Raw genomic sequence first — 27,629 nt, 5'->3', positions numbered from 1 at the left:
AAACAGAGAACAGCAACAGATATAATTACACGGCATTCTGTTTTCTCTTCATTGTATTTCCCATTGATCTTGTAGCAAACATATTTATATCACTGGTAATTTAGTATCCCATGAAGAGATTACATTTGCCTGTGCCTTTAAATGCTAACAGTGCAGGCGAGACAGGTGGGGCAAGTATGGGGGCGGGATGTCTAGAGGCAAGAACTGTCAAACAGGTTGATCTAGCTTCTCTTTGCCACTTCTCTGCCATTCAGCCGGTAGCAGGGAAGGGACTAGGAAGGTGCACGTGGGCTCTGCTGTGAGATTCTGTTCTGCCTGGAGCTGCAATGGGTGAACTAGATGGGCACAATCTTTCAGTTGTTCTCCTGCAGGAATATGACTTTGAGCGACGCTTTGATGATCAGGGTGCCATCCAATGGATGCAAGAAAACTGGTGAGTGCTTTACATGTGCCTATAAACAGAATAGAATATTCCATGTTCACATTATGTGCTGCCTGTTTTATTGTTTCTTGTCTGCCAGTTGCTCTTTCCTGACACAAATGACAAATTACATTTCTATGAATTATTATATTTTTAATATACATGGGTGTCTTTATCTGTGCTTTAGCATCTGCCTAGAACTACCTCAATTAGGTGAATTGCTCTTGGCCCCTGACTAAAGCCTGCTACAGACATCACTATACTCATATTTCAGTATTCAAGACTGTAGATATATCTAAGTTCAAGTTTAAAAACCTGCAATTTTCATTCCCAAGTTTTTCTTTTTTGACTCCTTCAAGTTTTCTCTTAAACATGCTAGCGTTAAAATGTTCACAGAAAAAAAACTTTTCTCAGGCTTTTTTTTAAAAAAAAACACAGCTTCAAAAATGGACATTTTACAGTAGCTTTCTATTGTGCATACTGATAAAACATGACTAATACTATATAAGTGATACTACAAAGGTGTAATAGGTCAGTTACAAGTTAGCAAGTAATTACTTCGGAAAAAGGCTGAACTTGATGTACATATGACTTTTTTCAACCTTAACTACTATACAGAGATGTAAGAGATTACAAACACTCTGACATCATGCAGTATATAAGGGACAACCAAGTTGGCTGTATATACCCTCCAAAGCTCAGCACAGCTCAACAGACACAATTTCTCATTACAAATGAACAAAAATACAGGTGAACACAGGGCTTGTCAGTGTCCATATTTATTGGCCTGATTCCATAGATCATAGAATTCCTTTGTTAGGACTCTTACATTCACATGTATAGTTCCAGCCCATTGAGCATGTGTAGATTTGTTATTTTCCAGATTATGGAAGTACATGTAGCACACACCTGTTTCCATTTCATTTCCCACACCTAGGTTTCCTCCTTTGACATAATTAATGGAAAAATCACTTCCTTCTCAGTGTCATAAATATTATAGCAACAGAATATGATTTATCCTGTATGCAATTGCTTAAAATAAATGTATTTATGCAGTGAAGTATATTTGTCAGCCCCAATAATGCATTAACCAGATCTTTTTAGCTGAATTAAAGGCTTTTATTGTGTAATAAACACAACTAATATGGCTTGCAAATCACTATTTCACATTATCATCATATGGATAAGATATCAAGTCATTTTCTGTGCCAAATAACCATAATATGTCACGCTGCACTGTGTAGTTGTTTTATGGACACTGATAAAAAGGTGCTATTTCCCTTTTCTCAGAGTACTCATAGTCTGTGACACAGTAGTATACTGATAGGGTCTGTAATACTGAAATAACAAATGAAGGAGGGCATACAACTGTAGATTTGCAGAGAGTAGCCAAGCCAGAAATACAAACTTAAATACACAATTTAATGAGACCAGAATTACTTAGTTAATATATAGGGTATCAAATTAAAAGCATTGTTTCAAATACCATCCCATGTTCAATGGCATGCACCGTTGATGTTGTCTGACAATAATGTTGGCAGTTGGATTTCAGACAGAACATACCATGCTGTATAGAGTTGCTAAGTGAGAGCACATTAGCTGTACCATAGCGCTGCAGTCTTTTTGACTTTATTTTACAGTTTTCATTGTGCTAAATAAAGCTGACCTGGGTGTGTGCACTAAGGTGTATACTAAGGTGTGCGAGGTATTTCAGTGGGTGGAGGCACCTTTGCATTTACTTGCTCTTTACCCTGTTACAAACAAATCTCCAACTTCATGACAGCCAATTTTGATTTGCCAGCTAATTATCATGACAATAAAACCCAAGCATTGTGATATAGTACCTTTTAAAGTACTTCCTATTTTATTTTTCAAGATATTAGCTGTGCTGGGTGATTATGGCAGTGGCACTGTCTGTGTCAGTTTTGTGTAACATTATTAAGTGTGAATGGAGGGGAAAAGTAGAATATACTGTATTTAAAAATAGGTTTGTCTGTTTTATAACAAAAAACAAACAAAGCTACCCTGTACATATGGTTATGGCTTTGTCTGCAGAGGAGCAAGTAACGCTAGTCTGTCCAGATTGAAAATATATCTGACAATGCCAATTTGAAAGTGAGAGAGGGCACAGCTGACCCATTTTTCTGTTTAGACCATCTTGTTTGTGCCAGCAGCCAAAGACTGTCAGCTGATGCTGGGAACTGGGGGCTACTATGTATCCCTAATAAGAACTCTCTTGAGTTTTCTATGCCTTGAAAATAGCATGCATTGATCTTTTCTTCTGCAACATAAAAATAGCGCGCTTTCCTGCCACAGAGGTTCCCTATTTGCTTTCCACATGCCTTAATCTCAGGCACCTTACAGGACCACTCCTCTATCTGCCTGTTTCTCCCTGTCACTCTCTCTCTGTAGGCATTCCTTCGGAAGCTCCTCCACCCTCGAAGAAACAAATACTGCTACCATACAGTCAACACTGGGCAAATTTGTATATAGGCAGTAACCCAGAGCAACCAATCAGTAATTAGCATTTTTAGTCAGCTTCAAGTAAAACAATGAAAACAAATATTTGAATGGTTGCCAAGGGTAACCTCCAAAGCACAGATAGGGTTGACACCTTTTTTTGGAAAAAAAAACTTGCCTTCCTATAGTTCTTCACCATTTAATAATATTGGCATTAAGCATAATTTTTACTGGCCAGGCCAGTGCAATACTGACCAGATGCCAGACCTAGGTGCAAGTGTAAAACAAATGAGTCCCAGTACTAGCAAGAATCACAGAGGCCAGAAAAAGTATCATAGTATATTAAGCTGGCCGTACATGTACCAATGATATTGTACAAAATCTTGTTTCATACGATATTCGGTGCGTGTATGGTGGATCGACAAGATGACCGATATTGCAAAGGCTGTGGATATTGGTTGTCTCGTCGATCGGCCGGGTTAAAAGATTTTGATGGCGCCCGAACAAAATCTGTGTTCAGGGCTGAATCTGCAGGTGGAGGTAGAATTCCTATTGTTTCTACCTCCTTATCTGCTGATTCAGCCCTGAACGTCAGTAGGGGAAAAGAACAATCTTTCGCAGGAAAGATCAGAATTGCTACGTGTATGGCCACCTTTAGACTTTAGCATTATAGAATGAAGAAACAATAAAAAGGTGGCAATACCGTGTATAGTCCCTATGTGGTATCTGTCCTTTTGGCCATGGACCAATCGGTTGGATACCATACACAGTTGTTATGTGCATAGCCACCGAAAATGTGGAAGGAACATGGTGCTCTATTGTTAAATCAACCCTCAGAGATTCAGTAAAATCAGGGCTTGGCCTCCTTTATAGTTACTAATGTCTGTGGCAGATTCCAATATGATTCTATTAGTGCAATGCCCAAGAAAGCTTATATAAGCAACTTAGAGAACTTACAAGCAGAAAATGACTTTAGGCTATGGAACAAAGGTAATAAAAATGTATTCTTGGAATTCCTGTGGCGCTTGAATGTGCTTTACACACCCAAAAACAGCTAAAGCAATGATCATAAAGCTAAACCATTTCCTGATATAAAGGTCAAATGTTTATTTTCTGTTTTATGAAATGATGTCTAACTTTTACTTCTGAGATAATGATAATTTTCCTCTGTTCTCTTTTTGAATTGCTTGATAGTTAAAATTTCCTTTATTTCTGCAATTGTAATTTTTGTATGTGTTTGCCACTCGTGATCTGCCACATGTGTAGTAGTGTAAGTGCGCTCTGCTAAGTAAGGGTTCTTCCTATCCTATACTATTGAGTAATGTACAGAAATATACATTAAATATGAAGACAAGGGTAATATGCTCCTCAACCCTCTCCTCATTTCATTTTACTTAAATGGGTTCATTTGCTAAAGATATGGGTGCTAGTGCAAGAGCACAAAGGGAAGCAAAAAAGAGAGGTGCAGAGAGAGAGAGTTAAACCTAATAAAATCAAGTAGTAATTTCATAGCTGGGAGCCAGTGCCACCACTGGTTTTAGTTTTCCTTATCATTATAAAGGCATCCTAGGCTCATTTTCAGCCACTTGCAGCACTATCTGCAAGGAGCCTGTATGTTCTGTCTGGGGGCAATGGGCTGCCGAGGGTTTTTTTTGGCAAAAATACCATTTTACTTTTCCATATGAATTGCAGGCTCTGTTAGCTAATGGGTTTATGGCGATAGGTGCCTTCTTATTATAGCTCAACATAGATTGTGTGCAAGTAATAATAGTCAAAAAATTTTCTTCCTCAGGAGCAAGTCTTTCTTCTTCTCATTGCTGTATGCTGCATTAATATTTGGAGGTCAGCGTATGATGAAAGAAAGAAGGAGGTTTGAATTGCGTAGACCTTTAGTTCTCTGGTCCTTTACACTAGCTGTATTCAGGTAAGTCTTTCCTAAGCCTCTCCACTAAAGTCTGCACAATTCCATTCAGCCACAATCTGTACTTGAAAACAAGCAAAAAAGGAACAGAAATTAAAACAATTATTGTAGCTCGGAGGGAAATTGTAACCTAATTTTTCAGTTTATTTCACATCTATTTTAAGCTTAAATGCAATGCAATGTAAGAGTTCACTCTGCTCTCTGTACCAATGGCATACAAAGGATTCCCTTTGCATAGAAATGCAGAGAAAAGGCCAATCCGCTGTTTATGAGAGAGTTTGAGATGTTTGGGAGTGGTGTGCACAGTATTTTGCAAGTTAATTGGAACAGTCAGTTGTAGGTTAGGGGGATGGGTGATGGTCCAAGTCATTTTAAGATGAGGCTAAACATTCTGCAGCTCTGAGTAACATAGGGTACTGTAACACTTTGCACCTGCCAGGCAAGATTCTTTAATGTATAAAATGCTTATATCACTGCCTAGTTGTTTTGAAATTGCAGTGATTCTTCACTATTTCCAAAAAAAAAAAAGCCAAAGTGACAAAATGTAAGGCAGTTATCTAGTGTAGAGACCTGTAAGGGTCTGGTCTGGCAGCCCTGTGCCCAACTTGGGCATGCTTTGTGACCTAGGCCCATTGTCCTGTATTTTTCCACCATGTACCCACTACTTGATTCACAGGGAGAAAGGCAGGCTTGTTTCAAGGGTGGAGGAGAGTGCAGCTCCAGGTGCATTATCTGCTTGCGCTTCAGTATATTTAGCAAGCCATATATTGAATGACACAATCCTCCTATATCAGTACCATAAAGATTAGTGTACAGTTCACATATGAATCACATTCAGATAACTGTGAACAGGGTTAGTTTGGAAAAAACGTGCATAAGTATATGTCTTCTCTTTCATGTATATTTGTGAGTAGTGGTGTAACTATGTGGGAGCATAACTGTGGGAGATCTGGTATGGACCCGTGAACCTCTGCTCCCCTGCTAATGTTCCACAATCCCTATTCCTGGATTCCTTCCCCACATGTGTGGCTGGGGCGAACATGGGTCAGAAATAACAGCACTGTTTTGTATGCATGTGGCCCATGCTTAATGTTAAAGGAACAGTAACACCAAAAAATGAAAGTGTATAAAAATAATTACAATATAATGTACTGCTGCCCTGCATTGCTACAACTGGTGTGTTTGCCTCAGAAAGACTACTATAGTTTATATAAGTAAGCTGCTGTGTAGCCATGGGGGCAGCCATTCAAAGGAGAAAAGGCACAGGTTACTTAGCAGATAACAGATAAACCCCCATTATACGGGGCTTATCTACTAGTTATCTGCTATGTAACCTGTGCCTTTTCTCTATATCACTAGTACTAACTGAAAATGTATTTGCAATAGGCTAACTTAAAGGAACAGTAACACCAAAAAAGGAAAGAGCTTTAAAGTAATAACAATATAATGCACTGTTGCCCTGCACTGGTAAAACTGGTGTGTTTGCTACAGTAACACACTATTGTATTCTACAGAATTTATCTGTTATCATCTATGTAACCTGTGCCTTTTCTCCTTTTTTCCAGCTTGAATGGCTGCCCCCGTGGCTACACAGCAGCTTATTATATAAATTATAGTAGTGTTACTGTAGCAAACACACCAGTTTTACCAGTGCAGGGCAACAGTGCATTATATTTTTATTACTTTAAAGCTCTTTCCTTTTTTGGTGTTACTGTTCCTTTAAGTTAGCCTATTGCAAATACATTTTCAGTTAGTACTAGTGATATTCATTAGCAGCATGATCAAGCTATTTCACATCCTTATTGATTTCACCCCACTGATGAGATAAAGTTGCATCATGCATTATGAGACATCATATGGTTTTTGTTATAATTATCTAATGTTTTAACTTAAATATTCAGAAGACAATATTGATGTATTATTTTTTTCTATAGTTACATCATGGGGTATTACATCATGACCTTGGTGCTAGGAATGGAGATCTATGGTCTATTCCTCACACCAGATATATACTTATACTATATATATACCCTGGGCCATTTAATTTATCTTGTACTGCCATGAACAGCTTGCAGTGATATCTCAATTGCAGCCATTTGCAGCACCATTTTGTTTTAAAGAACAATGTGCCTATGTTCAGACATACTAAAATATAAACAAACAAATCAATTAACTAAGTGACACTCTGAATTTGCATATTCTAGGAATATCCCCCAAGTTATATTTTCATAGAAATAAATCCCAGAGGTTGACAGGAACTACTCTATTGTTATATTGCCATCTACTCCTGGGCAGGAGTGAGAGACCCTTAGTGCTCAGGCATGGAAAACTTATATCTGGGAAAATGGCAGCACTTTACACCTCATGGAGGGCTAAAAATCCAGTATGAGATGTAGAGTGCAACCTCTGAATGACATGCAAGTTAGGGAATGGGAACAGGGGTGAAGTACAGGGGTGAATTTAGTACTGCTAATAGCAGAAAGCACTGTATTCATCGGGATGACCTCAGCATGGTGGCAGTTCATGAAGGTAGGATACAGGGTACAAACGAGAAAAACACAATGAGCCCTTTGCACAATGCATTCTGTGGCTAAATGACTTCCACTAGTCTAAATGGGAGTCATCTAGGTTTCTAAAATGGTTACAGAAAAATATTTTGATGGCTTATTTTGCAAAAGCCATGGCATTATCCTCTGTAAAGGCCTTGGGCAGCACCAGCTAGGAATACACATTGGGGCATTAGCTATACTGTACACACAAGGCTATTTTGTGTAATAGGTTGCAAGACAAAATGGTCTTGCATAAGCTGTATAGAAACCAACATAAAGCAAAAGGTTCACATAGATACAAACAAATGCATAGTTTGTTTTAGACAGTTGTATGGCATGCCAGCCCTAAGACCATGTGTTATCTGAGAAGTGACTTGTGCTTAGAGGAATAGGCATTCTGCAGTTTGCTGTATCCATGGAGAATCTAGACTTTTCTGTTTCCAGAAACCTTCTGTTTGTTTGTTCTTATTTGCAGTTTCCAGGAGTAGAATTTCAAGTAAATAATTTAGTTGATGTGTCTTGCCCTGCAGTGCCATATATGTTGCCAGAACAATAGCACAGGTGTTAGATAGTGACTGTATCCCAGAACATTGTTACCTAAGGGTAAAAAACAGTCCTTGCCTTCTTGGCTTGGTCTGGAGGTAGTATCACAATACAAGAGAAGCTTTAGCCACAATGCAAAGTTATGTAAGCTTACTTTCCCTATAAATACTAAATGCATTTTGCCAACCGAGAAAAAAAATTGCCATTTAACTATAGATCTCTTCAATATAGACCATATGGGCTATATCTGCAAAATGTGCAGTTAGCTATTGCCTTAGGGGTTAATTGCTTATTAATCTTCTTAGACAGCAAGAATTTACTGGAGAATAAATACAATGCTGTTTAGAGCAAAATATTGATAAATGTTATCAATTATGATTTATTTAGTATTTAGGCTAGCATTATGCACAGAGCTGGTGTTTCACAAAGGATTTTTGGTTCGGCCAAACACAAAAATAATGAAATGGTAATCACTAAGCAGAAAACAGGTTGCCAGAGCTGCCTTTAGAAAACCCCATACAGTTGTACCAAATGTACCCCATGATGGCTGCAAGTGGTACAAGTGAATTAATATGCAAGTATTTAACAGCATTACCCAACAGCATGCTAAACCTTAGTATTCTTTGGAAAGCAGGGTAAATGTGTTTAAATAAAGATGTCATTCACATGACACACATACTGTATATAAATGCAGCTGAGCTATTTGGCCATTGACATACACCAACATCTAACACATGCAAAACAATCCTCCACTGTCAATTGGCCCTAGTATGCTTGCACTTGCTATTAAAAATAGAGAGGGTATTACTCATGTGTCAGACATCAGATATTGTAAAGCTTGGCTGTTTGGTGCTGGGTATTGTTTTAAAAGCTTTTGGTACCATTCACTTGAACTAAGAACAGGAAGCTGGGTGTACACTGAGGATACAGAATTCTTTCTGGGGTGGACCCCATAGCTTTCCAAAGCAAGCATGCCAAACATTTTTACAGATGCATAAACGATGCAAATGGATTCACCAATGTGAATCTTCCCTACCTTCACTAATAGCCTCCATGGGGGTCATTTGTAAACACTGGGCAAATATTGCACCTGGGCAGTTACCCATGGCAACCAATTAAATGCTTGGTATCATTGCTCTATTTGCAGCTGGTTAAGAAAAGCTCATCACTGAGAGGTTGTTATGAGTTCTGGCCCCATGCAATTTTGTCCAGTGTTTAGAAATGAGCCCCATTGCTATCTAACATTGTGCTTGCTTGCCAATATTACATTGTAACTAAACTGCAAAAGAAATGGAATTGTGTTTTTAGGCCATTTTAGTATTCAGAATGACTGTAGGAAACCAAGAAGAAACTGATGTGAAAACAGGGCTGGCAGGATTCCTATTGCAGGAACACATGTTAGATTGCTTGCTCTGTAGGACTGTAAAAATGTATTTTGTACAGTATTACTTTAAGAATCCATCTTGATTGTTGCTGTGCTACAGCTCTCATTATGCTGTAATGCCTTGATAATATGCTGTACAATTTGAGTGGAAGGTACTGCAATTGTAGCCTTTAAGTCTGCAACAGTTCCAAAAGTGTTTTTGCATTTCATTACACATTGCACTATACTTAATGCTTTTTTTATCTTTACAGTATCATTGGTGCAGTTCGAACTGGTTGGTTCATGGGAAATATACTTATTACCAACGGATTCAAGCAGTCGGTGTGTGACCGAGCTTTTTACAGTGGGCCGGTTAGCAAATTTTGGGCTTATGCCTTTGTACTAAGTAAAGTTCCAGAACTCGGTGAGTAAATTACTTTATAGATTTCTTTTTATTTGTTTAACAAATATTAAAGGGCCAGGACCGCTAAACTCGAAGCATGAGAATTGTATCTGTCTACCCGAGGGGAGTCATTTTCCTTACCACCAGGATTCAAATGGCAACTATTCTCCCAACTCCCCCCCCCCTCAACTGTATACACGTGATTAAATGTGTGGGCTGGGGGAATCAATACAACATTTTTACAGTTCAATAACAGCCCTAACTTTTCAGGTATACAGAGATAAAAACAGGCCTCTCCCGCAGGCCCAAAAAATAGTCACTGTCTATGGCATCTAACAGCAGCCCTGTCTGGGCCTGACTGGCTCCCCCACTACCCCAACAATGGGATCTGTTTACCTTTATTATTATGCCACCAGTCTTTCCAGCTTGTGCAAATAAAAAAATTCTTAACAGCAACAGTCCTGTTCTGCAAAAGAAAGGTGGGTGGAGAGCAATGAATGGCATGCATAGCAAAAGATGCTTGGATAGCTACATGACTCCACAGTCAAGAAAACTTAGTAACAGTAACATATTTAAATCTATAAGAAGAGTTCTTCTGTAACTAACCAATAGCATAGCAGGAAACAATGATTGACACTGACAGTGCATCCCGGTGTTCCATCTATATCATCACACAGCTGAGTTTTTTCCAGTGTCTGGAAAGTTAAAATAAGCCAAGTATTACTGAATGGTTATGTTTAGACTGTAAAAATGTTTTTAAAACATTCTTTATAAAATAAAGTATATCTTTTGCAGTGATGAGGTGGTGGTACCTTGGGGCTTGATTGATGTTTGTCAGCATTGCTTCCTGTCGATAGAAACATTATATACTACATGTAGTAGGATGGCTTTTTTATCTTAATAGTTCTGCTCATTGTGGCTCTACAAAGCAATAAAAAGAATATTGGTATATGCTGCGCAGCTGGGTAAAGCCATTCTGGATCCAAGTTAGAATTGGTTAGATATTTTATATAATTTTGTTATCAACACGAGGGAGGAAATAATCATAAAAGAGGTGAGAGGTTTGGAATGCAGAACAACCAGTTCTTCTAGACCACCAATGCACTTTAATCAGTTTCTCAGAGTTGGCATTCCTGTCTGTTTTTCCAGGGCGTAACTATGCCTAATTTCAAAAGGGGTGCTTTTTATCCGCCATCCATCACTGTGGGTGGTAACCTGTGTCCTGTTTCTCTGCCCCCCTTTATCACTGTTCATTTTTGTTTGTTTGTTAAAAGAGTCATCAGTCCAGTTTAACAAGTAAGGTTTCTGGTGAACAGGAATAGCATAAGATAGGTGTGCCCAGCAATATGGCATCTGCTTTTAGTGAATTTATCCCCAGCCTTCAATTTGGAAAATGCAATCTAACGGAATTAAAATATTATTTCATAAAGTATATATATAGTTTTGGATAACTGCTTATTTACACCAACTAAAATCAAACCCTGTTTCCCTCTTTTATCCTCTTTTCTTTTTTTTTTTGGTTCCACAGTTTGCCCCTCCCTTAATGTAGCAACATATTGTATGTTTTCTATATTACATGCTACTAAATGTGAAATGTAACATAGTAACATAGTAGTAACATAGTAAGTTGGGTTGAAAAAAGACATACGTCCATCAAGTTCAACCATAATGCCTATATATAACCTGCCTAACTACTAGTTGATCCAGAGGAAGGCAAAAAACCCCCATCTGAAGCCTCTCTAATTTGCCGCAGAGGGGAAAAAATTCCTTCCTGACTCCAAGATGGCAATCGGACCAGTCCCTGGATCAACTAGTACTAAGAGCTATCTCCCATAACCCTGTATTCCCTCACTTGCTAAGAATCCATCCAGCCCCTTCTTAAAGCTATATAATGTATCAGCCAGCACTACTGATTCGGGGAGGGAATTCCAGAACTTCACAGCTCTCACTGTAAAAAATCCTTTCCGAATGTTTAAATGGAACCTCCCTTCTTCTAAACGGAGTGGGTGCCCTCGTGTCCGTTGGAAGGACCTACTGGTAAATAAAACATTAGAAAGGTTATTATATGATCCCTTTATATATTTATACATAGTTATCATGTCACCTCTTAAGCGCCTCTTCTCCAGTGTAAACAGCCCCAACTTGGCCAGTCTTTCTTCATAACTGAGACTTTCCATACCCTTTACCAGCTTAGTTGCCCTTCTCTGGACCCTCTCTAACTCAGTAATGTCCCGTTTGAGCACTGGAGACCAAAACTGAACAGCATATTCTAGATGGGGCCTTACCAGCGCTCTGTAAAGGGGAAGAATAACCCCCTCCTCCCGTGAATCTATACCCCTTTTAATACAGCTCAAAACCTTGTTTGCCCTTGCAGCTGCTGCCTGGCATTGCTTGCTACAGCCAAGTTTATTATCTACAAGGACTCCAAGGTCCTTCTCCATTATGGATTTGCCTAGTGCAGTCCCATTAAGGGTATACGGGGCTTGCATGTTTTTACATCCCAGGTGCATGACCTTACATTTATCCACATTAAATCTCATCTGCCACTTAGCCGCCCAGATTGCCAGTTGGTCAAGATCCTGCTGCAGGGATGTCACATCCTGGATAGAATTGACTGGTCTGCAGAGTTTTGTGTCATCTGCAAACACTGATACATTACTCATAATACCCTCCCCTAAGTCATTTATGAACAAATTAAACAAAAGTGGACCCAGTACAGAACCCTGAATGTGCTGTACTTAAATGTGAAACTGAATTAAACATGTTAGCTAGGCATTAATTTATCCATAGACAAGTAGGCATAGGCTGTAAAAGTACATTTAACACTGATCTCATATCTGAAAAAGAAAATTAAATTGCCTACTGGTTGTAAAATGATTCAGGTGACTATGTTACATAATGGTACTCTGGAACTATTGTGTAATGGGACCTATAGTATCTGGCTGCTAATGTTGTCCTTTGCCCCCTCGCAGTCACGCACCTGATGTAAGCAGTTCTGCCACCTGCGAGCATATCATGTCAATAGAATATATATCTAATGGTGCTGTAATATTGATAAAATGAAGGGGAAGGGGTTCATTGGGTTCTTCAAAAGACTTCTATCAAGTTGTAATAGTTGCACACTCAGCACACAACATCCCGTTGCATAATTTACATATATTTTATTACATTGAAGGGTTTGTACAATAGTTTAAACCAGTTTCCCTTTTTGCTGTTCTCCATGTGATTAGTTATTTCTAAGCTCAGTGAACCCCATTTAGGGTCACCAGTTACAACAAGTTTATTAAAGATTCATTTATCCTTAAATGCTAATTTATGTTTTCTTTGATAAAGTTTACAATTTATTTTATCATATATAATCCTTGTATTTACTAACCTACTACTACCTGCTGAAAAATATATTACAAATGTGTATTTGTGTTATAATAATGACACTATTCAACAGAACTTCAATTAGTCTTTCTTTAAAATCTCTTCACTAACTGCTTTATTGACTTTTTTAGGTGACACCTTGTTTATTGTCCTGCGGAAGCAAAAGCTCATCTTCCTCCATTGGTACCACCACATCACAGTGCTGCTTTATACCTGGTATACCTACAAGGACACAGTTGCCGGAGGTGGATGGTTCATGACAATGAATTACACAGTGCATGCCTTCATGTACTCTTACTACACTTTGCGTGCAGCTGGGATTCGTGTTCCACGACCCTGTGCCATGTTCATCACATTTACCCAGATCTTACAGATGGTAATGGGAATCGTGGTAAATGCTCTCGTATATAGCTGGAGGCAGGATGGAAGCTGTTTGAGTACCACAGAGAATATATTCTGGTCCTGTCTGATGTACTTCAGTTACTTCATACTTTTCTGCAGTTTCTTCTATAAAGCATACCTGAAATACCCCATAAAAAACAAAAATGATTAATTTGGTGAGATCCATGGCCTGTTCTTTGGAGCAGTATTGCCAATAATAGTACATTTCCAACTACAATGTGACCAAGGACTGTATCTACATACGCATATTGCATATTAGTTTAGAAAGCAAAGAAAACACCTAGGGGCTGATTTACTAACCCACGAATCCCAATGGGAAACATTCCGATTGGAAAACGAACATTTTGCAACTTTTTCGTCGCCGCTACGACTTTTTCGTAAATTGTCGCGACTTTTTCGTAACCATTACGATTTGCTTGTATCTTGTCGTCACTTTTTCGTATTGAGCGCTCGTAAACTGCGGGCAAAACTTTCAGACTTAGCATGATTTTGGAAGCCTCCCATAGGGCTCAATGGCACTCTGCAGCTCCAACCTGGCCCAAGGAAAGTCTCCCATAGGGCTCAATGGCACTCTGCAGCTCCAACCCAGCCCAAGGAAAGTCTCCCATAGGGCTCAATGGCTCTCTGCAGCTCCAACCTGGCCCAAGGAAAGTCTCCCATAGGGCTCAATGGCACTCTGCAGCTCCAACCCAGCCCAAGGAAAGTCTCCCATAGGGCTCAATGGCTCTCTGCAGCTCCAACCTGGCCCAAGGAAAGTCTCCCACAGGGCTCAATGGCACTCTGCAGCTCCAACCTGGCCCAAGGAAAGTCTCCCATAGGACTCAATGGCACTCTGCAGCTCCAACCTGGCCCAAGGAAAGTCTCCCATAGGGCTCAATGGCACTCTGCAGCTCCAACCTGGCCCAAGGAAAGTCTCCCATAGGGCTCAATGGCACTCTGCAGCTCCAACCTGGCCCAAGGAAAGCCTCCCATAGGACTCAATGGCACTCTGTAGCTCCAACCTGGCCCAAGGAAAGTCACGATACTGAAGCTTGAATGAATCCGAAACTTTCGTACTCGGCACGAAGGCTACGAAAAATTCGCAACAATTCTCGCAAATCGTAACGCTACGAGAAAGTCGCAACATTTTGCGAAAAAGTTGTAACGGCTACGAAAAAGTTGCGTCAATTTCCGAAAAAATCACAAAATACCGATCATTACGAAAAAAACGCATTCGGACACTTTTCGGACGTTCATGGAGTAAATGTGCTCCCTAGACTGAATAATGACGGGGTGCCAACAGTACCATCTATATTAAGATTACTGTGTTGATGGAAAAGTATGATGTATGTGTTAATGTGTTATTTATTTCATTGTAAAATAGAGAATGAGGTGCTAACAATGCAAGCGAAAAAAATACTGAAACCGTCTATATTTTTATATAAAGGGAACTTTTTCTGTGAATTTAACAATTTCAGTAACATTTTCGACTGATGCAAAATACCTCATTTATGTTATTGCTCCATCAAAAATGGGCGCAGATAAAGTTCACAAAAGCAAAGTGAAAATGGATTTGTTCTGTAAAGTGCAGGACAGAAATTGTATAGCCAGGACAGGATTTTAGCAACTGATTTATGTGTTTTTGTAAATGTATTTCTGAAAACAAAAGAATTTCCTGTCATGTAATTGAACCAAGAAGTCACCATTTCAAATCATGCCCCAAACACAGGGAAGGCAGCATTATAAGGCCCATTTCAGACAGCACAGGGTAACTGGCCAACACTGAAGTCACACAAGCATACTGTATTGGAGGCTAGATCCTGCAGATGCAATTGCAGGAGCGAGACACACTAGTACATTAATACTATACCCCAATTTCCCCATAGACTTTGTGACTGTTCTAAGTGCTGTTTCCATAACTTGGTCTGGAATTGTTATACTAATGTATGACTTCTTCTCATATGCTTTCCTGTCTGATGTTCAGAAGATGTTTTCCATTAATATACAAATGGTTATGCAAAGATAAGTCCCAGTGCTAAAATCCATGGCCTCCAGCTCCTGTGATGTCCTCCTCTATGTGCCGCGGCTCCCAGCTGCTTCTGTGCTTTTATAAGGTTGCGCCCCATGCGTGTGACTTCAGTACGCAAGGGCGCAACCTTATAAAAGCGAGGATGTAGCAGAGAGCCGCAGCGCATAGAGGAAGACGCAACTAAAGGAAACTCTAGCGCGGTTGGGCCCCCTTTAAAGCTAAAAACACCCGGGCCCGGGACGATCGTACCCCCTGTGCCCCCCTGATGGCGGCCCTGCATGGCAACCAGAAAGCAACATAGCTGTAGTGAAATCCCCCCTCCCTGGCCACTCTCTAACCTAAAAGCAAGCAGGCTATGTGCGCAGGAAAGCGAGCATGTGTGGGGTTGGTAGGGGTTGCAGTACACGCCGGGCTCCTTCAGAGATTTTTTTGTGGTGGGTCTGTAGGCACGCCACTGTTTCATTGTTATATCATGGTAACCCTAAAATGTCAAAACCCATGTTAGTCATTGTTTATTCAACTGGTGCAACCACAACTCTTGCTAAACTATGTGATGTTATAGATAAGGCCCAGAATGTTGTTTAACAGCATTTCTCCAATACATTGTTTTTGTCTGGTTAGTTATATTTTGCCAGTTAGCACCGTATTGGGTGGAAGTGTTCAGAATAGGGTTGCCACCTTTTCAATATAATAAGTCCGGGCAGGGGGGCTAAAGTCAGGGGGCATTTTGCACTAACAATTATTTTGGAGTTTGTTGAATATTACAGGGATAATTATGCCTGGTCATATATTATAAAGCATGTTTTTATAACTATTATATTATATCCATAGACATTGAAAAATATGCCATATTATAACTAGGTTATATACTAGCAACAGCTGATGCTTAGTGACAACTTTATTGAGAGCATCTAATACCCAACCTGTTCAGTGCCCTGAGGCCTAGTCTGTGATACCCCTGTTTTACAATCTTAAATACCCATTTTTATTAGACTTTTATATGAATATTTTTTGATAGATGTAAAAAGGCCATCAATGCACATGGACATGTGAATGTAATCTGCCCAGGTTTGGTAGAACACTGACAGAAAATGTATAATTGATTGTAGTGGGTAAATAGTTAAAACCTTTTCTAATCTGCCATGTCATGCCCAATGTGTCCATGTGTATGCCATCATTGGTCTGGGCTTCTACACACTGGCTTGTTTTCTGTAAGTTCAGCGAGTGCACAATAAATAAGGTAAGATAAACAAATAGAGAAAGAAAGAGGAATGCACATATCTGTATTTACTGTGCTGCACTCACAAAAGTACAAACCAGTTTTATGTTCAGACTTTTGTTTTCTGGAAATGGAGGTACATGGACAACATTCAAGGTGTTTGTGTTTATAATGCGTTTATTATACTTTAATCATGCACTTACTCCCGGGTCAGGGATGACTGTGGGAAATGCACAAAAATGAATACTGACGTCAATTAATAATCGCATATTAACACAAATATAAAGGTATCTGTCGGTATGGAAGTTCCTGACAGTAGGTGGCTGGGCTGTTACTGTAGGTGACTGGGTGAGGGGAATGGAGAAAATTAGGTCAACGCCTGAAAAATCCATGAGAGCTGAGGGGCCTGCTGAAGTGGCAGTTTCTTCTGAGTCAGATAAGAACTGCCTTTAATTTGTATGCCCTGCAAAGAGCATGTTTTAGTGCCACAGGGGTTCCCTATTTACTTTGCACATGGCTTAATCTCGGGCACCTTACAGTATGACTGCCCCTCTCTCTCTCTGTGTGCCTTCCTTCCTAAACAGCTCCCTGAGAGCAGCAAATCCCCCCTAGTCTGGGAAAAGTCAGAAGCCAAAAAACAAACATAATTTTTTAATAGAAAAAGTGTATGAATTTGTTTAAATGAAGCTGCATTATTTAGCAAAGCCAAATATGTTATTGAAATATCTTCCTAAATGTATTTATGGTTTATATTTATTAAGACTGTGATTGACATACTCATTTCTACGTATGAATAAGTCTTTACCTCTGCCAGAACCTATTTGTTTGAGGTTACTCCCTATTTTTAAGTCCAAGCAATTTGTTTTAGTACATGTTAAATATTATCAGTTTAAAGAGGTGGTTCATCTTTAATGTAATTATATAATGTGCAGTTCTTAGCAACTTTTCAACTGGTCTTCATTTTGTATAGTTTTTTAATTATTTGCTGCCTTTCTCTCCTCCTAACTCTTTGCAGCTTTCTAATGGGGGGTCACTGACCCCAGCAGCCAAAAAACTATTTTGAGGCTACAGTTTTCTTGTTACTGTATATTACTTATTTTACTATTCAGGCCCTCTCCTATTCATATACCAGTCCCTCATTCAAACCATTTCATGGTTGCTAATATAATTTGGAGCCTAGCAACCAGATAGCCACTAAAACTCCAAACTAGAGAGCTGCAAACCAATAATTGAAAAAAACTACAAAAAAAAAAATGAAGACCAATTGCAAATTGTATCAGAATAATGAAGTTAAGTCAAAGGTGTACAACCCCTTTAAGAGACATTGCACTGTTGTATCAATGACCAGAAAAAAATAAGGTCCATCTGATCTGTCTGATAAATGTTTTTCTCTTTGCTTTGCTCTCTGAATGTTTTTGAGTTTAGATCTGTAGATCTTTGATAAATGTATCAGAAACAATTGGGTTTAAGGCCACATTAAACATTTTTTCTGCTTCTCTCCACCTGCATTTTGTAGGCAGGCAGAGAGAGGTGGATCTGCTCACTTGCCCCATTTTTCATACAGCTTTGCGCTTGGTACACAAGGGAATACTTGACTTGTTCTTTTGGAATCTTTCTGTCCTGGCTAAATTCTGTCCCTCTTTTAGAGCCAAACATTTAGTTGGCCTCCAGACAAGGTATAGATATATGAAGTCATGTGGCCATATCCAAGCATTTAAGCAACATCCACCCTAAATGCCCTTCATGATGGTTTGGGAACCATTGTTGTCAGGGAATAAAGTCACTAGTGTAGGATCATGGGACATTACACTGAATGTAGTCAACAGTGTAGGCATATGCATGGCAGCATCTGCAAGATGAGTATTAATTGAAGTCTCTCTCTTATAATCTCTTATAATTGTCTGTAAAATATAACTTTAGTTGAATGCACAGGCAACATGTAGTCCTCCAGGTGACTTATGATTGCAGCTTCAACCCAAAAATCCTTGTATGTAAGAGGATACTGGGGATTATAGCTTCCAGCAATATCCGGGGGGCTGCTGGTTTCCCATGTTTGCCCTGTGCAGTGCAGTAATGTACAGTAATGCCATTCAGTTTATCATAATATGATGGAGTGGTCTGCGTGCTACTGAATTAATTAGGTTTTTAAAGCTTCCAATGAGAAATGACTGGAGATGCATCTCCTAGATCTCAACAATTAAAAAACTGATTCATTCAGTAATTATAAACTAAAATCAAATACTGCCAGTCTTACTTGGCCATCTCTCAATGTACAGTGACAGCAGCCCTTATGCTGCTCTCATTATACCTCCTTTAATGAAGAAATGGGAGTAAATTATTTAGTTCTAGTGATCACTATGAGAAATTTCCCACTTTCTGATAAAGGAGACACACCCAAAATACTGTGGCTAACAAAAATCAAGTTTACAATGTATGCTGTACATATATATGGAGAATATTTTATTTTTGCAAATGAAACTGGCTACAAGCGTAAATGTGATTCATATTACTCTGTGTACATTTGACATATTTATATTTGTAGCAGTTATTTTAAATAAACATTTTGTTTTTTCATTAGATTTGTGTCTTTGGTGTATTGTTGAGTAACTGTAGAACGTAGAATCTGTGCACACATTTTATAAATATATCTCTGTGTTCATTTCATAAGGCACTTAGCAAGCAAAGAATTATGTACTATTAACCTCGTATCCAGCCTTGTTAGTCTACAACCTAGCCACTGTCCACCAGTCCCAGGCATAGTTTCATGTTATGTTTGGAAGTTATGTGACCATATAAACAAATATAAAGCCACAATACTGAGATATATAAACCTGTATGGCACTCGATAAGGATGAAATATAATGTACCGTATTGAAAACGTTAAGGATGTTTGTCACTGAGAAGATCTGTGACATTAGGCTGTAGGCCTACATTACATTGGCATTATACATCTCAAAGGACTTAAGTGGCCATACATAAATCAGCGCATGGCTAGATGTTCAGCTACAAAGGTAATGCTCTTTAAGACTGAATTAGATACATCATAATGTAGTTAGGACAGACCAATCTCATGTTAAAAAATTAAGGGACTATAAGTTTTGGATGATAATACTTTGGTAAAAAAATAGAATGTAGCCTCAACTTTGAACACAGAAAGCAGATTAGCTAAATGCAGTGAGTAATTCCTTTATGTGTAACTTCTAGAAGCTTCTGGCAGACTCGAATGAGTGACAGAAGAAGATGGCTGAGATAAAGTATGAATGAAAGGCAGGTGTAGGCTGTGAGATGAGGTGTGGCTCCTGGAACGTTGCCCACAGAAAGGCGGGTTAAAGTCCACATAACTTAATTCTGCATGAGTAGAAGGCTTTAACTCTTTCTGGCCCATACTAATGCTAAGCAAAGTGACTTGCTATGAGGTACATTAGTATGTTATAGAATATGGGTTTCTTCCAGTTGTGCACTGAATCCACAACTTTTGTATTTATTTAAATACTGAATCACCAAAAATGTGAACAAATACTAAAAATGAACCATTGCATAATAGGATTTAAGAAACATACCATTAATGGTACAATCTGCAAAAAAAACCTTGTCTTGGTACAGCTCTTCAAAGTCACATGATATTACGGCCGATATATTAAAATTCAAGATCACGGTTTTAGTGCGCTTTGATCTTTTTTTGCAGTGAAAAATGCAATCACTGTCATTTTCAAAGTTTTCTGAATGAGATTTAGCAAAGAAAACTCAAACGAAAAAAGCTCAGCAGCTAAAAGCAGGTGAGATTCTGCAGAAGTCCATGGGAGGAGTCCTTTCAAAATTCAAGCTAGTTTCAATTTCAAGTTTCAAAAAAAAAAAAAAAAAAATAAAGAATTTGGAAATAAATATCAGAATGCGAAAAAATTTCTTTTGCACAATTTAAGATGTTCAAGTTTTTTGTAAATCTGTAGATCATTGGACTGCTAAAGTTACTACTTAAGTTATTTTTTGCACGGAAACATACACAATGGTCTGAATGACGTCACTAACGTTAAATGCACATGCGCACTGTGCGACTGGGGAAGTTTAAGTCGCGTTGGGGATGGAAGAGAAATTGTGACACTACCAAAATTTTTGCGAGGATTGACACCTGGTTGAAATCAGTCAAACTTTATTTGTGTGGCTTCAGTACAGCACACAGTTTTAGCACTCTTCTCCTTCCTAAACTTTCACTGACAAGCACTTCTTTCCCTCACCTTCTCACTGCCAAAATGGCTACTCCATTTCCTGTTCCTCTTTCTTTTATTTACTTTTCTTTCTCACGCAACTTTATTTAACCTTAAAACACACTGCCACCTAGTGGCTAAACTAATTTGTATTACTATTAACATTTCACATCCTCACATGCTGCTGGCAAGTGAAAACAAAGTTAGTTCGAATTCATTCAAGTTTCTTTGATTTTCTTACAACTTGTTTCCTTGGTAGTAATGATGCTGTACTGGATCTAGTGATCTCTAACAACCCAGAACACATAGCAAATGTGCAAGTGGTTAAACCCCTGGGTAATAGTGACCATTATGTTATTTCATTTAATGTTTGGCGCAAAAAATAATATACACTGGGGCAACAAAGTCCCTGAGTTTAAGAAAAGTACATTTTAACTCCTTAAGGGCTGTCCTTCTGAGCATAGATTGGGGCATTAGGTTTTCTGCTAAAAACACAGAGCAGAAATGGTTGTCATTTAAAATGATATTAAATCATTACCGTTCCTTATTTGTTCCCTTAAGAAATAAATGTAGACATGTAGAAATACCCCATGTGGCTTAATTCAGAAGTAAAGAACTACAAGTCAGAGGGGATAGAAGCTGCATTAAACGAATATAAACACTTTAACAAATGTAAATCAGCAATCCAGAAGGCAAAGTTAGAAAATGAGGAGCGCACTGCAGTAGAGACTAAGACTAACCCCAACATCTGGTATGGTACCTATGGATTGGAGGAAAGTTACCATATAACCAGGGCCGCCATTGGAGGTGGGCGGTCATCCCAGGCCCTGTGGGTTTTGGGTCTTAAGGGAGGCCCTTCAGTGCTGTACTCACTACAGTTTAAGTCCCAGTAAAGCTGCACAGGTATTGGATAGGCTGGAGGGTGACTTTCCTTTAATTCATCCAATCCCTATGAGGCTTTAACTAGACTTAAATTTGTCTGACAAATGAGCATCCAGAAAGGTTTGTAGGAGAAAGAACATGCAGGCACCCAAGCTCCCACCCTCCCTTCTAAAGTCTGCAGCTCACTGACAGCAGGGGGGCCCAGCTAATGCAGGTAAGTGTTGTACTGCAGGCCCCCACATAAAAGAGAACTAAACCTTAAAAATGAACATGGCAAGAATGCCATATTTTATATACTGAACTTACTGCACCGGCAATGTTCAGCATCTCAGTAGCAGCAATGATCCATGTCTTACAGTTGTCACAGGAGCTCCCCTTCTTGGAAATTGTCTGCGACATTGACATGCTCAGTGTGCTCAGGGCAACTGTTGTAAAGCTGAGCTTAGAGGTCGTCATATATGCTGGCCTGTCATATAAGCTGATGCTACAGGGCTGTTTATTAAATCATGTTGCAAGCTGGACTGGTTTCAGAAGCTGCCATGTAATAATTATCTGTATTAATTACTAATACGCCTGATATTGGGACAATTATGTTCTATATCCTATGTATTTCAGCCCCTAAGCTCAGTAACTGACAGCAACACAGAGCATGTGCAGTGAATCAGCAGAAAAGAAGATGGGGAGCTACTGGTCTCTCAATACAAGTGAGGGAATACAGGGGTATGGAAGATATCTCTCAGTACAAGTGAGGGAATACAGGGGTATGGGAGATAGCTCTCAGTACAAGTGAGGGAATACAGGGTTATGGGAGATAGCTCTCAGTACAAGTGAGGGAATACAGGGGTAGGGAGATAGCTCTCAGTACAAGTGAGGGAATACAGGGGTAGGGAGATAGCTCTCAGTACAAGTGAGGGAATACAGGGTTATGGGAGATAGCTCTCAGTACAAGTGAGGGAATACAGGGGTAGGGGAGATAGCTCTCAGTACAAGTGAGGGAATACAGGGGTAGGGGAGATAGCTCTCAGTACAAGTGAGGGAATACAGGGGTAAGGGAGATAGCTCTCAGTACAAGTGAGGGAATACAGGGGTATGGGAGATAGCTCTCAGTACAAGTGAGGGAATACAGGGGTATGGGAGATAGCTCTCAGTACAAGTGAGGGAATACAGGGGTATGGGAGATAGCTCTCAGAACAAGTGAGGGAATACAGGGGTATGGGAGATAGCTCTCAGTACAAGTGAGGGAATACAGGGGTAGGGGGGATAGCTCTCAGTACAAGTGAGGGAATACAGGGGTATGGGAGATAGCTCTCAGTACAAGTGAGGGAATACAGGGGTAGGGGAGATAGCTCTCAGTACAAGTGAGGGAATACAGGGGTATGGGAGATAGCTCTCAGTACAAGTGAGGGAATACAGGGGTATGGGAGATAGCTCTCAGTACAAGTGAGGGAATACAGGGGTATGGGAGATAGCTCTCAGTACAAGTGAGGGAATACAGGGGTATGGGAGATAGCTCTCAGTACAAGTGAGGGAATACAGGGGTAGGGAGATAGCTCTCAGTACAAGTGAGGGAATACAGGGGTAGGGAGATAGCTCTCAGTACAAGTGAGGGAATACAGGGGTATGGGAGATAGCTCTCAGTACAAGTGAGGGAATACAGGGGTATGGGAGATAGCTCTCAGTACAAGTGAGGGAATACAGGGGTATGGGAGATAGCTCTCAGTACAAGTGAGGGAATACAGGGGTAGGGAGATAGCTCTCAGTACAAGTGAGGGAATACAGGGGTAGGGAGATAGCTCTCAGTACAAGTGAGGGAATACAGGGTTATGGGAGATAGCTCTCAGTACAAGTGAGGGAATACAGGGGTAGGGGAGATAGCTCTCAGTACAAGTGAGGGAATACAGGGGTAGGGGAGATAGCTCTCAGTACAAGTGAGGGAATACAGGGGTAAGGGAGATAGCTCTCAGTACAAGTGAGGGAATACAGGGGTATGGGAGATAGCTCTCAGTACAAGTGAGGGAATACAGGGGTATGGGAGATAGCTCTCAGTACAAGTGAGGGAATACAGGGGTAGGGGAGATAGCTCTCAGTACAAGTGAGGGAATACAGGGGTAGGGGAGATAGCTCTCAGTACAAGTGAGGGAATACAGGGGTAAGGGAGATAGCTCTCAGTACAAGTGAGGGAATACAGGGGTATGGGAGATAGCTCTCAGTACAAGTGAGGGAATACAGGGGTATGGGAGATAGCTCTCAGTACAAGTGAGGGAATACAGGGGTATGGGAGATAGCTCTCAGAACAAGTGAGGGAATACAGGGGTATGGGAGATAGCTCTTAGTACAAGTGAGGGAATACAGGGGTATGGGAGATAGCTCTCAGTACAAGTGAGGGAATACAGGGGTAGGGGAGATAGCTCTCAGTACAAGTGAGGGAATACAGGGGTATGGGAGATAGCTCTCAGTACAAGTGAGGGAATACAGGGGTAGGGGAGATAGCTCTCAGTACAAGTGAGGGAATACAGGGGTATGGGAGATAGTTTATAGTAGAAGTTGATCCAGGGACTGGTCTGACTACTATGTTACTATATAATGTCCTAAAATGCATCAGCGGCTCTCACATGCTCCCATACTGACAGCCACACTACATTATGAGTGACTTCTTTATACAGACTCTAATATCTTTACCATAAACTATTTATAGCATATTTTAATAAATACAGTATTTGTGTCACTAGGTAGTACCTTGAGGGGGGCTGGGCCCTTCTACAAAGAAGAGCCTATCTGTAAACATAAATGCAAAATTGAACAAAAACAGCTGCTCAGATTAGTACCATTTGCTTTTTAATTACCTATTAATACTATAGTTTTTTCCAGGTCAGCCTAAGCTTTTTGTGTAATGCAACTCTTGTAACAAGATATAGGGATGACTGAGAAGTAAAGAAAACATTTTATATAATATAGTCATATATACCAGTAACCTATTATATTTTTATATACATGGAATTTTTATTGAGTTTTAACAAATATACATAATTCATTAAGGACAGTGAAAAGACAGTAAGAGACAAGAGGGTTGATTCGCATGCTTTTTTGCGTTAAAATAGACGTGAAAAAAATGTGTGATTTGCTATAGCATTATCGCATGCATTAAGTCGCATATCGCGTGTGTCACAACCTCAGGGCCGTGAGTTCCCAGACATAGGGCAGGACCCAAAGAGCAAACAGTTGGTATCACAGGATGAGGCGTTTATTGGAGAAATGGCAAGTAGCCATCAGCAGGTTCCCATAAGCCAGTAGGTGGTAGCCAGCCTGCACTCTTGTTCCTTAGGGAATAGGGAAATACACACAGTTGGGGGGAATCTTCTTGCCGCAGCTAAGGTAGATTCCAGGGGAACACAGGGGAGGGGGTCCTGCCGTAGCTAAGGTTACACCCCAGACAAAAGGCTCCTTGGAACTCTTGGCAGCCACCTTTGTAGCCAGAAAGGGAACAGCCCCTGTCGTAAAACCAAAACAGGATTTGACTCCTTCTGCCAACCCAAAGGCAGCTTCCAGAGGGGCCAATCACAGCTAATCCCACTGGGCCTATGGGAAGCCCCCTAGTGAGCATGCCCAGTTCAGTCTTTTGCATTTACTAGACAGAGCACTGCTCTCACAAGGGGTAACTATGTGTATTGTGTCACTATGGGGTCTGGCTCTGTGTGCCCTCACAATAGGGGCAATTACATGGGGAGGGCCAGACAGAGCCGGCTGGCTACACACAATACACACCTAGATGAGATTAACCTACACAATGCATTTGCTACAACAGGTAGGAGGGGGGCAGGGGGTACATTTCAGCATAAACAGAAATATATAATAGTTTCATCCAACTTATACAGTTTGTTATGTCACAGCGTGCATTAATTAGTGCACATTTTAACGCACTTTAGTGAATCAACCCTAAGATTGGGTAGACAGAAGAATATAAGCCATATATGCAGGATAGAAAAGTAGTAACTGGTAACCAAGCAAGAAAGTGTGGACTGGAGTGAGGAGTGAATTGAGATGTTTGTTTGGAACTCATTTGCTTACACAACCTGTGTGTATCACAATAGCCTTGGATACTATGCTTGTGCAAGAACTCATCCAGGCCCCTCTTAAAGGCATTAACAGAATCTGCCATTACCACATCTCTAGGAAGGGCATTCCCCAACCTCACTGCCCTCACCGTGAAAAACCACCTACGCTGCTTCAAATGGAAGCTCCGTTAAGGTCAATTAAGGATCCCCCCAACAAACTACCATTTAGTGTATAACTTGCATTATATTATTTCTACCAAAGTTCATAACTTTGCACTTATCAACATTGAGCCTCATTTTCCAGTTTGCTGCCCAGTTTTCCAATTTTGCACAATTTTGTGTCATCAGCAAAAATAGAAATAGTACTCTCTATGCCCACCTCCAGGTCATTAATAAACAAGTCAAAAAGCAAAGGACCAAGGACTGACCCCTGCGGTACTCCACTAACCACACTGGCCCAATTAGAAAATGTTCCATTTCCCACCACTCTTTGTACTCTATCCTTCAGCCAGCTCTCAATTACAAATTTTATGTTCTAGGCCAATATTTCTTAATTTTATCATTAACCTTCTGTGAGGTACTGTATCAAACACTTCAGCAAAGTCCAAGTAGATGACATCAACTGCCATTCCAGCATCGAGGTTCCTGCTCACTTCCTTATACAAGCAGGGGCGATTCTGGACATATCGCCGCCTGAGGCGGCTCCTGGATGCCGCCCCCCGCTCCCCAGCGCTTACCTTCTGAGCGGTGCGGGGGCGGTGAGATCACTAGTGCAGAGAGCGCAATTGCGCTCTCTGCACTAGAAGAGCCGAATTTCCGGTTTAAAAAACAGAAATTCGGCTCTTAAAGTTACCAGGAGCGGCTTTTTGTCGCCCCTGGTAACTGGGGCACTTCTGCCGCCTGAGGCGAGTTTCTCAACTTGCCTAATGGCAGAAGCGCCCCTGTATACAAGGCAATTAAATTAGTATTAGCACCACAATAACAATTTACCAGTCTCTCGGGACCATGCCAGACCTCAATAAATTAAGAGAAGGGGTTTGGCAATCACAGCACTAAGCATTTAATACCCTGGGATGAATCCCATCTGGTCCTGGACTTTTGTTTATCTTTTGTTACATGTTCAAATCTCTTTTGAATTTCCTCCTGAGTGACCCATGCTTCAGTAGTTATATTACTAGATTCTACTAGCTATATTCATTTCTACAATTTTATACTAGGGATGCACCAAAGCCACTTTTTTTGGTTCGGCCGAACCTCTGAACCCACCCAGCAGGATTCGGCCGAATCCCGAACTGAATCATAATTAGCATATGCTGAATAGGATCGGAAAGTGTTAAACTTTCGTGTGGCCAACATTTTTTTACACTGCCCATTTAACCCTTTCTGAATTCGAATTACCATATGCTAATTTATGCTAATTGGGATTCGGTTGGGCCGGGACCGCAGATCCGGCGAAAACTGAATCCTTAAAAAACTGTGCATCCCTACTTTATACAGGTTTTAACACCAATTCTCATTGTTAAGCATATGCTGGTTTTGCACAGCAATGGGTTTAGGAAATATAATATTTCTGTGCTGCTTTAAACAGGGCTTTAAAAAAATTCCCCTTAATGCAGTGGCATTGGCATCTGTTATATTCCTTATCTTTTAAGGCACCTGTTAGCTATATTTATTTTTGAAGAGCCCAAATACTATTAATAGTGATCATATATTTATTTTAAGACAATTTCACATACAAGTAGTGATACAGAGGATGTAACTTATTCAACAGGTGTAATAAAATGGTGGAGTTCATGTCTGTGATACATGCAGGGATTCTCCGACTGAGTGGT

The 27,629-nt window shown here is 40.1% G+C and overlaps 1 protein-coding gene across 1 annotated transcript; it reads left to right on the top strand.

Annotated features, from left to right (window-relative positions):
- The first annotated feature begins 228 nt into the window (after positions 1-228).
- Positions 229-13,786, top strand: elovl3 (ELOVL fatty acid elongase 3). Its single transcript, XM_002935763.5, has 4 exons — positions 229-433; positions 4,674-4,805; positions 9,530-9,681; positions 13,164-13,786. The coding sequence occupies exons 1-4, from the start codon at positions 327-329 to the stop codon at positions 13,583-13,585; spliced, it is 813 nt and encodes a 270-aa protein (XP_002935809.1). The 5' UTR covers positions 229-326; the 3' UTR covers positions 13,586-13,786.
- Positions 13,787-27,629: the final 13,843 nt, after the last annotated feature.

This window comes from Xenopus tropicalis, chromosome 7 (assembly GCF_000004195.4).
Source record: "Xenopus tropicalis strain Nigerian chromosome 7, UCB_Xtro_10.0, whole genome shotgun sequence".
NCBI classification, from domain to species: domain Eukaryota; kingdom Metazoa; phylum Chordata; class Amphibia; order Anura; family Pipidae; genus Xenopus; species Xenopus tropicalis.
The sequence above is the reverse complement of the archived record's forward strand: the minus strand, read 5'-3'. Positions and strand labels throughout refer to the sequence as shown.

Bases quoted from the DNA above. Each gene is read 5' to 3' on its own strand.
- elovl3 (XM_002935763.5), top strand. From the start codon at position 327: ATGGGTGAACTAGATGGGCACAATCTTTCAGTTGTTCTCCTGCAGGAA. The intron at 434-4,673 runs GTGAGTGCTTTA...TTTCTTCCTCAG, and splicing joins CAATGGATGCAAGAAAACTG to GAGCAAGTCTTTCTTCTTCT. The intron at 9,682-13,163 runs GTGAGTAAATTA...TGACTTTTTTAG, and splicing joins AAGTAAAGTTCCAGAACTCG to GTGACACCTTGTTTATTGTC.